The sequence below is a fragment of the Gymnoscopelus braueri genome (genome assembly GCF_963280865.1).
Source record: "Gymnoscopelus braueri genome assembly, chromosome: 15".
In the NCBI taxonomy this organism is placed as follows: domain Eukaryota; kingdom Metazoa; phylum Chordata; class Actinopteri; order Myctophiformes; family Myctophidae; genus Gymnoscopelus; species Gymnoscopelus braueri.
In genome coordinates, this window is record NC_137620.1 from 10,446,333 (window position 1) to 10,460,484 (window position 14,152).

The 14,152-nt window shown below is 48.9% G+C and overlaps 1 protein-coding gene across 1 annotated transcript in view; it reads left to right on the plus strand.

Moving 5' to 3' along the window:
• LOC308101349 (uncharacterized protein) overlaps nt 1-14,152 on the plus strand; it is a gene marked incomplete at both ends in the record, with an annotated part of 39,400 nt that overhangs the window by 19,868 nt on the left and 5,380 nt on the right. The window contains 4 exons of the mRNA XM_080450773.1: nt 927-1,035; nt 1,177-1,354; nt 7,909-8,050; nt 9,020-9,160. Coding sequence (XP_080306899.1) covers nt 927-1,035; nt 1,177-1,354; nt 7,909-8,050; nt 9,020-9,160 — 570 coding nt within the window. The remainder of the gene's footprint in view (nt 1-926; nt 1,036-1,176; nt 1,355-7,908; nt 8,051-9,019; nt 9,161-14,152) is intronic.

Genomic DNA, 14,152 nt, shown 5'->3' on the forward strand with positions numbered 1-14,152 from the left:
CTTATGCTCATTACTAACATTAACATAATACTAATATGCCATAAATATCATTATTGATTTAGTTGATTTTATTATATTTTGCATCTCAGTTTTAATCTCTCATTAAGCTGAACAGCAGAGTGACAGGAAGAACAGTGGTTCCCAAACTGGGGGTCCCCAGATGATTAGCTTAAAGGACCACTTCACCCATTTTCAACCTATCTTCATATAAATAAATCTTGTTGGAAAAAAAACATCTGCCAAACGATGATGTCGCTGGTAGGTGCGTTTCTGAAGTGTCCACAGCCCTCCTATGAGATTAGTTTTTTTTTTTTTACCATTTTATCATGAACAATGGTGAGGACCAATTATATGAAGATATATGGGTGAAGTCGTCCTTTAATGTGCAACATTGATTTCTCACTCAGCAGTAAACAAACCAACATACAGTCTAAGTGTATACAGGCTATCTGCACATTTCTAAAGTTACAATTTGAACGACTTTTTTAAAACCAAATTGTTCAAATTGTCAAATATAACATAAGAAAGAAGCAAACATTGTGAAAATATTCGATCTACAAGCTCACTTCACAACAACACATGATGGTTTTAATGGGACATGGGGACATTTAATGGTTCAGAGGTGTAAGTCCTACATTCAAATAAAACTAATGCAGATATAATATCTCAAACAAAAATTATCTGAAAGTCCATCACTAACTCAATGTATACTATTCAAGATAACTGGAAAAGCACAATGTACATTCTGTTTTAGGGTAATATTTCTTTAACATGTATACTAAAATGGAATTTTATATTTATAATAATACTATTATAATGCTACTAGTACTATGTAGTTCTACTAATAAATAAGTGGAAAATAAACTAATTATATAATCTCATTCTGTCTTTTTCTGTTTTTCCTTCCGTCTCTCTTTGTCTCTCAGAGTTCCTTCTAACTGTGTGAGAAACTTCAACCTGTTAGCATTTGACCCAGATGGAGACCGGGTTAGATGCTATCCTTATGCTATTCCTTCTTTACTCATCATGTCAACCGTGAGTTGAATGCTTTTATTTTGTAAATAAGAACATAAATCACATCATACTGATGCTAATACACATATTATGTTAATTTGATTAATGCTAACACACTATTTTGTACTACTATAATCATGATTACGGCTATGATTCTTTCAGAATTGCACTTTGTCATTTGCTGCCACCGACAGCAGTAATGAGGGTCCCTACGTTGTCCGGTTGGTTATGTCTAACCATCCCAACCAGTCTATCACCCTCACAGACACAGGAGGATCTCAGTCCAATTTCTCTACCAGCAGTTGGCTCGGCTATATACCTCTACAGTTTGTTGTCAAAGGTACACAGTGTAACAGAGAACTACGATAGCTCGTATATGTGGATTGCTGGCAGCAGGTTGCCCTGAGCGCCGTCTATTAGAACGGTACGCTCTCCTGGGTGCCCTAGTGACTATGCCCGAAGATGGATCAGATGTGGCAGAGTGAATGGTGTGTAAGGCCCTCACTCTTGTTAGTTAGTTAAACTTATTAGTTAGTTATACTTATAGTTACTGAACTGAAATATCTCTGATCTGGATCTATCGGGCGTAGCTCAGCCATATATAGCCTACGTAAAACATCATACGTACGTTCGCCATATAAGGACGACCCTAGAGCATAGCCGTTTCATATAGGAGATGCCCGTATAGGGGGCGTCTCCGTAACATCGCCGTCCTCAAATTTAGTGTGTAAATTTGCTCCTATTGGACCTGATTTTATCAAAGTCCTCCTCTATATCTGATGATAACTGGGGCATCGGGATGAGTTTAGCCACTGGTCGTGTGTAGGTCTTCTCCTTCACTCGTACTGAGGCACTTCTCACCCGGTTATCTCTCCCTCGTATTACGTCCTTTACGATCCCTAGGGGCCATGATGCCCTAGGGAGCTGCTGGTCGACGATCATGACTCTATCTCCGACCTTGATATTCTCCTTCTCCACTTGCCACTTATTCCGGGTTTGTTGGTTTAACAGGTAGTTTGGTACGTACCTCTTCCAGAACTCGTCGGCCACGATCTGGGAGTACCTCCATCTCTGATTCGTGATTAGTTCAGATTTCGGGTAGATCGCTTGTGGTATTGAGGGGTCCCGCCTTCCCGCTATCAGTAGGAATGGTGTGATCGGGTCTGCATCTGCAATGTCCGAAGATACGTAGCCTAGAGGCTTCGAGTTGATCATACCTTCCACTTCGGCTAGGATCGTCCCCAACACCTCGTGCGTTACTATCTGGTCTTTTATGACGGTCCTGAGGGCTGACTTCACTGTCCTCACTTCTCTTTCCCAGGAGCCTCCCATGTGGGGCGCTCCTGCGGGGTTGAAGTGGAATTGAACCTGTTCCTTACCTAATTGATCTTGTACTTCAGGCTTTAGGGCGTGGAAGGCTCTTTTTAGTTCCTTATCTCCTGCTATGAAGTTGGTACCTCGATCTGAGTACATCTCGAAGGGTGTTCCTCTCGTGTTACAGAAGCGTCGGTAGGCCATTAGGAAGGACTCTGCGTCCATCTTATCTAAGAGCTCGAGGTCTATCGCGCGTGTGGTAAGGCCTTTGAAGATTATTCCCCACCTCTTCTCCGTCCTCCGACCTATCTTGACCAGTATTGGTCCGAAGCAGTCGACTCCCGTGGAGTAGAATGGGGGTTTGTAAACTCTCAAACTGGAGGCTGAGAGGTCGGCCATCCGCGGTATCTGTGGTTGTCCTCTCCACCTCCTGCAGTCCTCGCAGTCACGTTGATATTTCTTCACTGCCTCCCTCCCTCTTAGTATCCAGTACTTCCTGCGCAGTTCTGCAAAGCCCCGTTCCGGGCCAGAATGCATCATCTGTTTATCGTATCGCTGGATGAGTAGCTTAGTGATTATGTGTGAGGGATCCAGGAGGATTGGATGTTTCTCACCATGACTTAGTTCGTCGCATCGGCGGAGACGACCGCCTACTCTTATTAGTTGACTATCTTTGTCGTACTCTGGGCAGAGGGTATTTAGTCTCCCTTTCCCTGCGTTGTACGCCGTTATATCCTTCCCCGCCATGAGGGTTGCTATTTCCTCTGGGAAACTGTCTAGTTGGACTTGCTGTAGGAGTGTTAGCTCTGCTCTCCGGTATGTATCAGCGTCTATGGCCGCCCTGTGTTCTGGCTGGTTCCTGGCCGTCCCGTGTCCTGACTGACTCGTGGCCGCCTCGTGACCTAGCTGATCTGCGGTTGCCGTGTGTTCTAGCTTCGCTGTAGCCTCTAGCAGGTCTTCATATGTGGTGAATTTACTCAGGTCTGGTAGTCTGGGTTGGTGTTCTTCAATTCTTCCGCAGAAGGGGAATGTCTTCAGCAGTTCGTCCTCTTCTCGCGGTAGGCCTATAAGGGGTTGTTTAGGCCACTGAGATGTCGATCCTTTTAGGAAGGGCGGTCCCTGACTCCAACGATTCACTCCAGCGAGCTGTAGTAGGTTCCTTCCCTTGGTTATGTCGTCCGCAGGGTTATCAGCGGAGCTAACGTGGCACCATGCGTTGCGGTCCGTTATCGCTTGTATCTCTGCGATCCTGAGTCCCACGAATACCTTATATCGGATGGATGGTGATTTTAGCCAGTACAGTACGGTGGTCGAGTCCGTCCAATAGTATACGTCCTTCTTGCCTACTGTTATGGTGAGCTCCCTTCTTAAGGTAGCGGCCAACCGTGCTCCTGATAGAGCGCCGCAGAGCTCTAGTCTTGGTATCGATAGTTTCTTCTTCGGTGCTACCTTCGATCTCGCAGCTAGGAAGGTCGTATAGATCTGTCCTCTTACGTCCTCAGCGTGCAGGTATGCTACTGACCCGTACGCTCGCTCGGATGCATCGCAGAACACGTGGATGCTGTACTTACTAGATTCTCCTGAGCCTAGATAGCATCTTGGTAGAACTATCTGCTCCAGGTTGGGAAGTTCCTCTTCCCAAGATTTCCAGGCTCGTATCAGTTCGTCTGGGAGATTCGATTCGTCCCAGTCTCTGTGTTTGTCCCACAGACCCTGTACTATAAGTTTTGCTCGTGTCGTGTATGGGATGAGGTATCCGAGGGGGTCGTATTGTCGTGCAAGCTGTCGGTAGATGTTCCTCATAGTGGGAATCACGCTCTCCCGTGGGCGGTGCTTATATCGCAACGTATCAGACTTACAATGCCATACGAGTCCGAGAGTGAGTTCTTGAGGATCTGCTATGTCTTCTTTAAACCACAGTTCACTACTCTTAGATAGAGACTCCTCCTCGAAGTGTCTTATGGTCTGTGGTTTATTACTGGCCCATTGTCGGAGTTCGAATCCTCCCTCAAGAAGCAGACCGTGTAGTCGAATAATTGTCTTCTTAGCCTGTTCTATGGTTGGGAAGCTTTGTAGCCAGTTGTCTACGTAAAAGCATTGTTCTACGGATTTCCTAACATCATCCTCTGCGTCTACGACATGTCTCTTGACGTGTTCCTGTACCGCATAGATAGCACAGCAAGGACTCGAGGTTGTACCGAACGGTAGTACCTCCCATTGGTATACTGTTGGGTTCTCGTCTAGTTTCATATCGCGCCACAGGAATCGGAAGAATGGTTTGTCTTCCTGTACCAGTCTTACCTGATGGAACATACCTTTGATGTCGCTACTTGTGGCTATGGGGTACTCTCTGAATCGGAGTAGGACTCCCAGCAAGCTAGCTCCTAAAGCGGGTCCTGGAAGGAGGTGTTCATTCAGGTTCTGGTTATCGTGAGTAAAGGAGCAGTTGAAGACTATCCTAGGTTTCGAATTGTGGACTGTCAGGTGATGGGGTATGTACCAAGAGTGGGTACTCTTATTCGCTTCTTCGGTCGTCATGGCGGTGATATAGCCTGCTCCTAGTAGTCTCTTTATCTCCTTTCGGTAGGTTTCGGCGTGCTCTGGTTCTTTAGTCAGTCGTCTTTCGGTACTGCGGAGTAGGCCCATCACTACGTTCGTAGGGGCGCGGAGTCGGGGGAGGTCTTCCCTCCATGGTAGTGGGGTGGCATACCGGTTGACCCCGTCTACCATCACCCTAGTTGTTCCCTCATCGAGTATGCGGATTGCTTCACCATCTTCTGTTGATCTTATAGCGAGCTTCTCGCTTCGGAATGGTAGGGCTTCTAACTCCCATATCTTCGTTGCGAGGCGATATAGTTCTACCGGATCATATGTACTGCTCTCGTTGGGTGTAGTTAGGGATACGGTTAGACATTGTGGTGGTTGACGACAGCTTTCCTTTAGGGGGCTGAATTGGGACCCTTGTAGGACCCAGCCAAGCCTCGTATGTACGGCTGTCGGTCCTCCTCTACAGCTTTCTCGCATTTCCTTACCCTCGGGTACTAGCAGTTGGTGGTAGTCCGATCCTATAAGTAATTCGGGCTCTACATCCCTTATCATTGATAGTGGTAGGTCTCTCAGGTACTCATATTTCCTCTGTATTGTTTCGATTGGGTAGGTGCGACTGTTAAGTCTGAATGCCTTTGACGTGAAGACGTTTTCTATATCGAATGCCTTGTAGGGTTTCATGACCGAGGCTACGGAGAAGGATACAATATGTCCCTGGAAGATTTGATCGTTGCTGACGGTTCCGAGGGGTCGACTAGAGGTTATTCCTCGTAGGCCTAGTTGCTGGGCTGCGCTGTGCAGTAGGAGGGTACGTTCGGACCCATCGTCTAGGATTGCGTATGTCCTATGGGTCTTATCCCCGTTCCTCAGAATAACTTCAGCGAGCTTAACCAGTACTTGGTTACTTTGTGGGTAGTCTATGTAGTACACTACCTCAGCCTGATGATTAGTTACATCGGGGGTGGTTACCGCTGCTGGGGGAGCGTTGAGGTTGTGGAGGTTATCGAAGTGTTGTCCTTGACATAGTTGACATTTGGTTGTCAGTGTACAGTCTGACCCTTGGTGGATGCGGGTACACTTGAAGCATCTGTCTGCATACGATAGCCATTTCTTCTTCTCCTCTGTCGGGAGGGACTCGAGTTTCCTGCAGTAGTTGATAGGGTGGTCTTGGTTACATAAGAGACATCCTTCCTTGGATTCTCCTATCGGGGACTCGATTTGGGACCCTTTGGTGTTAGGGTTTGTTTGGGCGTTATACAGTATTTGACTCGCCCTCGGCTTATAGCTGGGGCGGTCTCTGGATTGCTTGTACCTGGGTTCGTATGGTCTGCTACCGTTGTATTTATTCCGGTTATCGACTGAATTTCCTCCTTGCCTAGTACTTCCATCACTAGGCATATAGTTATAGGTGCTCCTCATTTCGACCGTGTCCCTTACGAAGTCTGCGAGCTGGTCGAGTTCCGCGTCTGCGCCGTGTTTCTGTTTGTAACGGAACGCCTCCCTTCTCCATTCGCTGAGTACAGACTCTGGTAGTCTTATGGCGAATAGTCCTAGGGTGTCGTACATATCTATGCTTTGGTACGCTGCGTCGGCTTTCAGGTTACTGCGGCACTGGTTTATGAAGGATGAGAAGTCACGTAGAGCCTTGTGATCTCCTTCCTTCACGTAGGGCTGTTTCCTAGCTGCGTCTTTTACCGCTTTAGACATCACATTCGCAGAACCGAATTCCTTTTTTAAGCCGCTCATAGCGGTCCTATACCCTATGTCTGTGTCAGTGTTGTTCCTAGAGGCTACCACGATATCGTGTGCCCTTCCGGAGGTGAACTGTTGCAGATAGGTTAGCTTCATGTCGTTGCTATCGGTTACGTCTGCAATAGTCCTGGCGAAGTCTCTTAGCCAGCCTGCGAACCTCAGGGGGTCACCATGGAAGATATCCATAGTTCTCTGGGGGAGTGAGGCTTGCACCTCTTAACCAGCTGTTGGCTAGTCGTGGCCAGTTGTTGCAGTATCCCGTCTATGCATCCGGGGTTTGGATGTTGAGTGTAGTTTGGTGGACCGTGGTTTGGCGGACCGTGGTATTCCGGTTCCTGCCTCTGGTAGTCACTGTCTTCGTTCCGAGGGCAAGTTCCATACGTCTTCTTCCTCGGGGTTGAAGCGTACTGTGCCTGATAGGAATCATCAAGGTTATTCCAGGTCGTGGCCTGGTCTGCCTCCTGAGAGTTCATCTCGCGGAGGATGGGGATGACGGGGGAGATAGCGTGAATCAGGGCGTCTAGCTTTCGTTCTAGGGCATCTGATCTCTGGTTACCGGAATGGTAACCGGTATCTAGCTTCCGTTCTAGCCTATCTAGGCGGTCCTGGATCATGGCTAGCATGTCGTCCTCAAGACACAGGTGGTCAGCATGACCATTGGTTCCCGTTTGGGATGTCTGGTGCGACATAATATCTTCTGGGGAGGGTAATGAGCTAGAGGGTTCTGCTCCAATCCGGCTTCAAGAAGGACCAAATGTAACAGAGAACTACGATAGCTCGTATATGTGGATTGCTGGCAGCAGGTTGCCCTGAGCGCCGTCTATTAGAACGGTACCTCTCCTGGGTGCCCTAGTGACTATGCCCGAAGATGGATCAGATGTGGCAGAGTGAATGGTGTGTAAGGCCCTCACTCTTGTTAGTTAGTTAAACTTATTAGTTAGTTATACTTATAGTTACTGAACTGAAATATCTCTGATCTGGATCTATCGGGCGTAGCTCAGCCATATATAGCCTACGTAAAACATCATACGTACGTTCGCCATATAAGGACGACCCTAGAGCATAGCCGTTTCATATAGGAGATGCCCGTATAGGGGGCGTCTCCGTAACACACAGCAAACCCCTTAGTTCATCTAAACATTGACCCTTGCAGGTGTATTTTATCAGGGGATCCTGGCAACTCAACCAGTTAATGTGCTAATAAATTAAATAGATAATCTAATTAAATCAATAATAAAACGTAAAGCCATTAAAATTGTTATATTTCCCCTTTGTTTTCAGTGGATGGAGCAGTACCCAGCTGTACAGAGGGACAGTATCTACCCAGGTTCCTGCCTCCCACCCCGGCTAACAGAGCACAGCTCTACACCCCTGTTGGTCACACACTGGAAATCACCATCAACACAGAGGCAACACACTCCACGTGAGTAAAAGACAATAAGACTGAGGCCTGTAGTTTGAGGACAGTAAACTGGAGCACTCAGCCTATAACTACACAGCATATTGTTTTTAATTCCACTCTAATCTATCTCTGTGGGTGGGTGTGCATGGTGTTCCTGTTAGGGGCCTGTCAGGCTGTCAGCAATATTCCACTGACACTGTGCAAGTTTGACTAATGACAGACATATCTACCTCTTTCTGATCTCTTTGTACTGTAGCCTAGTATGCAGTCAAACAGGAATAGCTTGCCTTCCCACTTCCCAGGACGTGGGGATTCATTTAGTCATTAACTGTCACCCTAACCCTGGATCGGTTGCTGTAGCAACTTGTGTAGCAACCAGTCTGCCGTAACCAGTGATTTATATACTCAAGTAAATACTCAAGTACTCAAATGTACAGATCACAAAGTATATGATATAAATGCATTGCTGTATTCAATTTTGAACATTTCCAACAAAATGTTTTAAAAAATGAAGAAATAATTAGACATTTTCAAAACGTAAAACATTTTGAAAATATCAGACACGTTGTGAGCTTGTAGATCTCCTATTTTGGAATAATTCCTTCCTTGAAATGAACTAATGTACTTACATACTGTCCACCACTGGCCATAACTCAGAATTCCTTCCAATGGACCGAAGGAAGACATTTGAAGAGTGTGTTTTTGCCATGGGGTGTCTTTTAATGTTCATGAAGTTCATTCATTCTGAATGTATATCATATGTCATATCTTTTCAATTGGTGTGATTTAAATTTTTTCTCTATTTTTTTTTTGTTTAAAAGCAGAACATGGATAATGGGCCCATTCAGGGTACTAACGTGTTGTCCTTAGGTGTACTATATGTCTAATGGGTTTCTCTACATCTGACATACCAAATGAGGTCATTTAGTATGAAGGTCTGGACTCTCTGGAGATTTTTGAACTATGTTCTCTTCTTTGGTGGTCTTGCAGGGTCTCAGAGCTGTTGTTCAGTGGACCCCACAACATGATCCTGTCTGGATCAGCACAGGGACAGTTCATCCTGAGATGGACGCCATCACAGTCAGAGGATGGAGAACATCACCCTGTCTGCTTTGTCGCTCAGGCCAACGGGTCAGCATCCATTTAAAGACGGGGTGCCGTGATTTTCAGTGATTTCCCCCCCCCTAAAACATAATCATCAGGTATTATGCTTATACTAGGAGGAAGATTTTTCAAAAAAGTGTACAGAAATTGTTAAAATTATGTTTTTAAGTGGACACGCCTCCAGTTCATTAAGTATACCTGGTTCTCACCTTAGCACCTCCTCCACCACCTTAGCACCACCCGCCTGTCCTAGTCCCTCCTCCTCCTCATGCCCACACCTGCTGTGTTATGATAATGAGGGGGAGGGTATGTTTTTACTATGTCACTAAAGCGCTGTTTTTCTATTGGCACGTTTGACCCTCAAGGTTTCAGCCTCCAGGTAGAAACTCAAAATAGTCAGAGAAGACATAAAACACCATAAAAACACCACTAGGGGGCTTAATGAAGTTCTATCAACCTCATAGACACATGCAAAACAGAAAAAGTGCAAAACCATGGCACCACCTCTTTCTGTTTCATTCCCTCCTGACTGCCAGTAGGCAGTTACAGTAGTGAATAATGCCTCTCGCGCTCCGCGCAGGTCGAGTATTTATATAAACAAAGTCATGTGACGCGTAGGCTACCTGTGCGTCCGCCGTCCCGGCTACATAAGCACATGATAGCCTGCGCGCGGCCTCTTTGAACTTCTCGCTACCTGGCGTGCATCGCGGGTAAGTATTGCTCTGGAGAATCCGTGCATCGGTTCTTTGTTTTGCAGGTCCAAAGAGAGAAAGACACTACGTGTTGTTTGGTGAGTTGACATCCTGCCTGTGACCGTTGTCGAGAGCGCAATTTATTGCCCTCTTAAGGCTGTGGTTGTGAAACTATCTCCTCCTCTCTTTCTCTTTGGGAGGATTTTCACCAGCTACACACACACACTGTCTTACACAGAGTGTTGTGAGAGTGATTCCTCCACACTGGGCGGTCGCGTGCTGTGGGTTGCCCACAGCACTCGCCTGATTTACCTGGCTATAATAGCTTGTTTGATTAATCAAAAAATAAATTAATTAAAAATGTAAATTAATTAAAAATAATTAATTAAAATAATCAATTCATTAAGAGTTACTGGAAGTTCCTGACGCGTACTGTGGCTGCACAGTTCTCACTAGGATTGCCTGGTTAAACACCTGATTGACATTTAAGCTGTTCTAAACTGTTGAAGGTGAGTATCAAATCTGCTGGACGTTCTGGTTAGTGTTCAGATTTCCTAGCCTGATAAGCTAACAGCAAGCTACTTTAGCCTGTCTGATTAGCTACACTTTGTGGTTGTTGCTGGAGGTTACTAACGCATTCTGTAATTGTACAGCTCTCGCTGGTATTGCCTGGCTACACAACCGACTTGATATGGTGTGTTCGTCCTGCAAGGTTCACCTTCAGGTCGAGGACGGCCATGAATTGTGTCCATCATGCTTGGGTATCGGTCATCTTAAGGAAGCTCTGACTGACCAGGCATGCATGAATTGTAGCATCCTGCCACTCTCTGTGAGACAGGCCAGGCTGCGTGAGGTGGAGAACCTCCTGTACAAGGGGGGAGACCTTCCACCCTCTGGGGTCCCTTCCGGTGGGAAGTCGAAGCGCAAACGCGGGTCTTGCGGTGAGCGCGGTGACCCTGCCCCGAGGAAGTCGGCGGCAACTGGCACAGCTCCATATCGCCATGAAATGGACGATTTGCAAGCTGAAATAGAACGCCTTAAGGCAATGGTGCAGCCACTGCCTCGCCTGGCTCCAGCACCTCCCCCACACCAGGCGGCCTGGGAATCGGAGGAAGACAATGCTGACGTCCTGTCAACTAGAGCTTCAGACTCTGAGTTCCATGACGGGGGTTATAGCCCCAGGTACGACCCTTCCCCCGAACGGGGGTCTCAGGGTACTCCCCAGCCTGGGAGTGTGCAGGCTGAGGATGGCTCAGAGACTTCCCGCAGGAGCTCGGGATGTACTGAGCTAGGAGATGGGCCCTGCACGTTGCGTGCAACGCTGCGTGCTGCCCTGGCTAAGGTCGGTTTGGATGAGCCACCGGCCGCTCAGGTTGTGAGTAACCCGTTCTTCCGACGGGTTGCTGCGGCTCCACCCTTTGCTGTCCCACCCTCGCCTCACTACTTAAGTCAGCTGAAGCAGTGTTGGGCTGATCCAGGCGCACCTGCCCACCGAGGCAAGGATGCAAGAGCCCTGGCCTCCATGAGTGAAGCAGAAAAACATGGACTGGTTCACATACCTCCTGTGGACCAGTGCATTGCAGCGCTGGTTCTCCCTCCGGATGAGGCTCTGAAGAACACAGCCCGCTGTCCCAGCTCGCAGTGCCGGGTCACTGATTCTCATATGATTCCGCTGCCTGCATGGCCCGTATGGGGAACTCTCTCTCTGTGCTCCTCCTCGCCCAGTCCAATATCTTAGAGAGTGGGCAACCAGGGAGTGAGTTGGGCGACATTAACGATGTGGCTCTTGAGACCTTCGGCTTAATGTCAAGTGAACTTGGCCGTTTGATGTCCACCCTGGTCGTGACACGACGTCAGGTGTGGCTTGCTCAGGCGCCTATGTCTGACGAATGCAGAAAGGCGCTACGGAAGCTCCCTGTTGTGCCGGGCCAGTTGTTTGGGCCAGAGGCAGACAAAGCACTAGAACGTAGGCAGCAGTCACGACAGGCTTCAGAAGCCTGGGGTCAACGGGGTAGAGGCATGATGGCCCCCCCCGTTCGACCCTCTAAGCCACGTGGCGCGTGGGACCCGCGACGCTCGGGCTACCTGAGTCCTCAGCCGCAGCCCTGGCAACGGGACCAGGCGGCTGCAGGAAGATGGCAAGATGTCCAGAGGTGGGCGGCGCCCACCTCGCCAGCCCCAGCGCGGGCAATGGCATAACCAGCGCCCCCCCAAGCCCCCAAATAACCCTCCAGGCACAGCCTGAGGGTCGGGGGCCGGCGGCGGGAAGATTTTCACAGCAGCACCTGAATTATTGGGCAGACCATGCCAAGGATGCATGGGTCTTGACAACAATGTCTCAAGGTTACAGGTTGCAGTTCCGCCGCCGACCCCCACCACCTTCAGGGGTCAGGGTGACCTCGGTCGCAGACCCCGTGAAGGCCCAGTGTTTGGCCCAAGAGGTGGCCAAGCTCTTGGACAAACGAGCCATAACAGTAGTTCACCCACGTTCACAGAACGAGGGGTTCTACTCAACTTACTTTCTCATCCCAAAGAAAGACGGGTCTCTCAGGCCTATACTAGACCTAAGAAGGTTGAACGTGTACCTCAAGGTCCTTCCGTTTCGGATGCTTCGCAGTCGACGTCCTGCAGACGATCACACAGGGGGAGTGGTTCACCTCAATAGATCTCAGGGACGCGTATTTTCATGTGCCTATACACCCAGAGCACAGAAAATACCTCCGCTTTGCCTTTCAAGGCCAAGTCTACCAGTTTGCCGTTCTGCCGTTCGGCCTGTCTCTAGCTCCCCGCATCTTCACAAGGTGTATGAGGGCAGCCTTAACATCGCTATGCCTGTCAGGAGTGAAGATACTTCCCTACCTCGACGATTGGCTCATCTGCGCCCCCTCTTTCAGGGAGGCGGAACAGGTGACATCCAGGGTCCTCGCTCACATCGAGGCACTGGGCATGTCGGTGAACCTCGAGAAGAGCTTGTTGGTTCCGACACAACAGACCACCTTCATCGGCATGTCCCTGGCATCGGTATCGATGCAGGCACGACCAACTACACAGAGGGTAGAAAGGATACACAACCTCCTGCGGTCTTTCCGCCTGGGGGCAATGTTGACTGTCCTAACATGGCTCAGACTGCTTGGCATGCTGACCTCAGTCTCAGCGATCACTCCTCTGGGGCTGTTACATCTACGCCCACTACAGAGGTGGTTCAATGGCCTCCGCATGGACCCCTGCCTACACAGGGGGGTCAAGGTCAGAGTCACTCGGAGGTACCTTGGTTATCTCCGCCGGTGGCGGGACAATGCATTCCTGCTGCATGGGGTTCCTCTCGGCTCAGTCCCGGCGAGACGAGAGGTAGTGACAACAGATGCCTCGCTTCAAGGTTGGGGCGCGGTATGGCAGAAGAGGTCAGTCCAGGGGGTATGGTGCTCTCGGTGGAGAGGACGCCATATCAATGTGCTAGAACTCCGGACTGTTTCCTTGGCGCTGAAGCACTTCTTACCCTTTCTCAGGGGGAAGCATGTGCTCATTCGGACAGACAGCACCTCAGTGGTGTTTCATGTCAACCATCTAGGAGGGACCAGGTCTCTGGAGTCCCTGAGGGAAGCCCAGCGACTGTGGACATGGGCTTATCCTCTATTTTCCTCGATGAGGGCAATGCACCTGCCAGGCAGAGTAAACTCTGTGGCAGATTATCTGTCTCGTCAGAGACTGCCCTCTGGGGAGTGGAGATTGCACCCCCAGGTGGTACAGTTGATTTGGGATCGGTACGGGGTAGCCCGTGTAGATCTGTTTGCCTCAAAGGGCACAACTCATTGTCCTCTGTGGTTCAGCCTGGCAGAGACCAGTGCCCCGCTTGGGATGGACGCTCTCGCCAACATCTGGCCGAGAGCGCTCCTGTATGCGTTTCCTCCGATCCCCCTGTTGTTGCCTGTGCTTCACAGGGTGAGATTGTCAGATCACAGAGTTCTCATGGTGGCCCCCAAGTGGCCCTCGAGATTATGGTATTCAACGCTCCTCAGTCTATTGGACGGGGATCCTTGGCAGCTTCCAGTGAGGATGGACCTCCTGTCCCAGCTGGACGGGAAGGTATGGCATCCATCACCGAGCCTCGTTCAGCTTTGGGTATGGCCATTGAGAGGGATCAGTCACTCTTGAGTGTGCTTGACCCCTCAATATGTGAGACTTTGCGGAATGCAAGAGCCCCTTCCACAAGGTTGGTGTACTCTAATTGCTGGGCTGCTTTCTCATCATGGTGCAGCGACAGGGGTCTAGACCCAGTCTCTTGCCCTGTACAACATGTATTACATTATTTACAGTGTCTACTTGATGC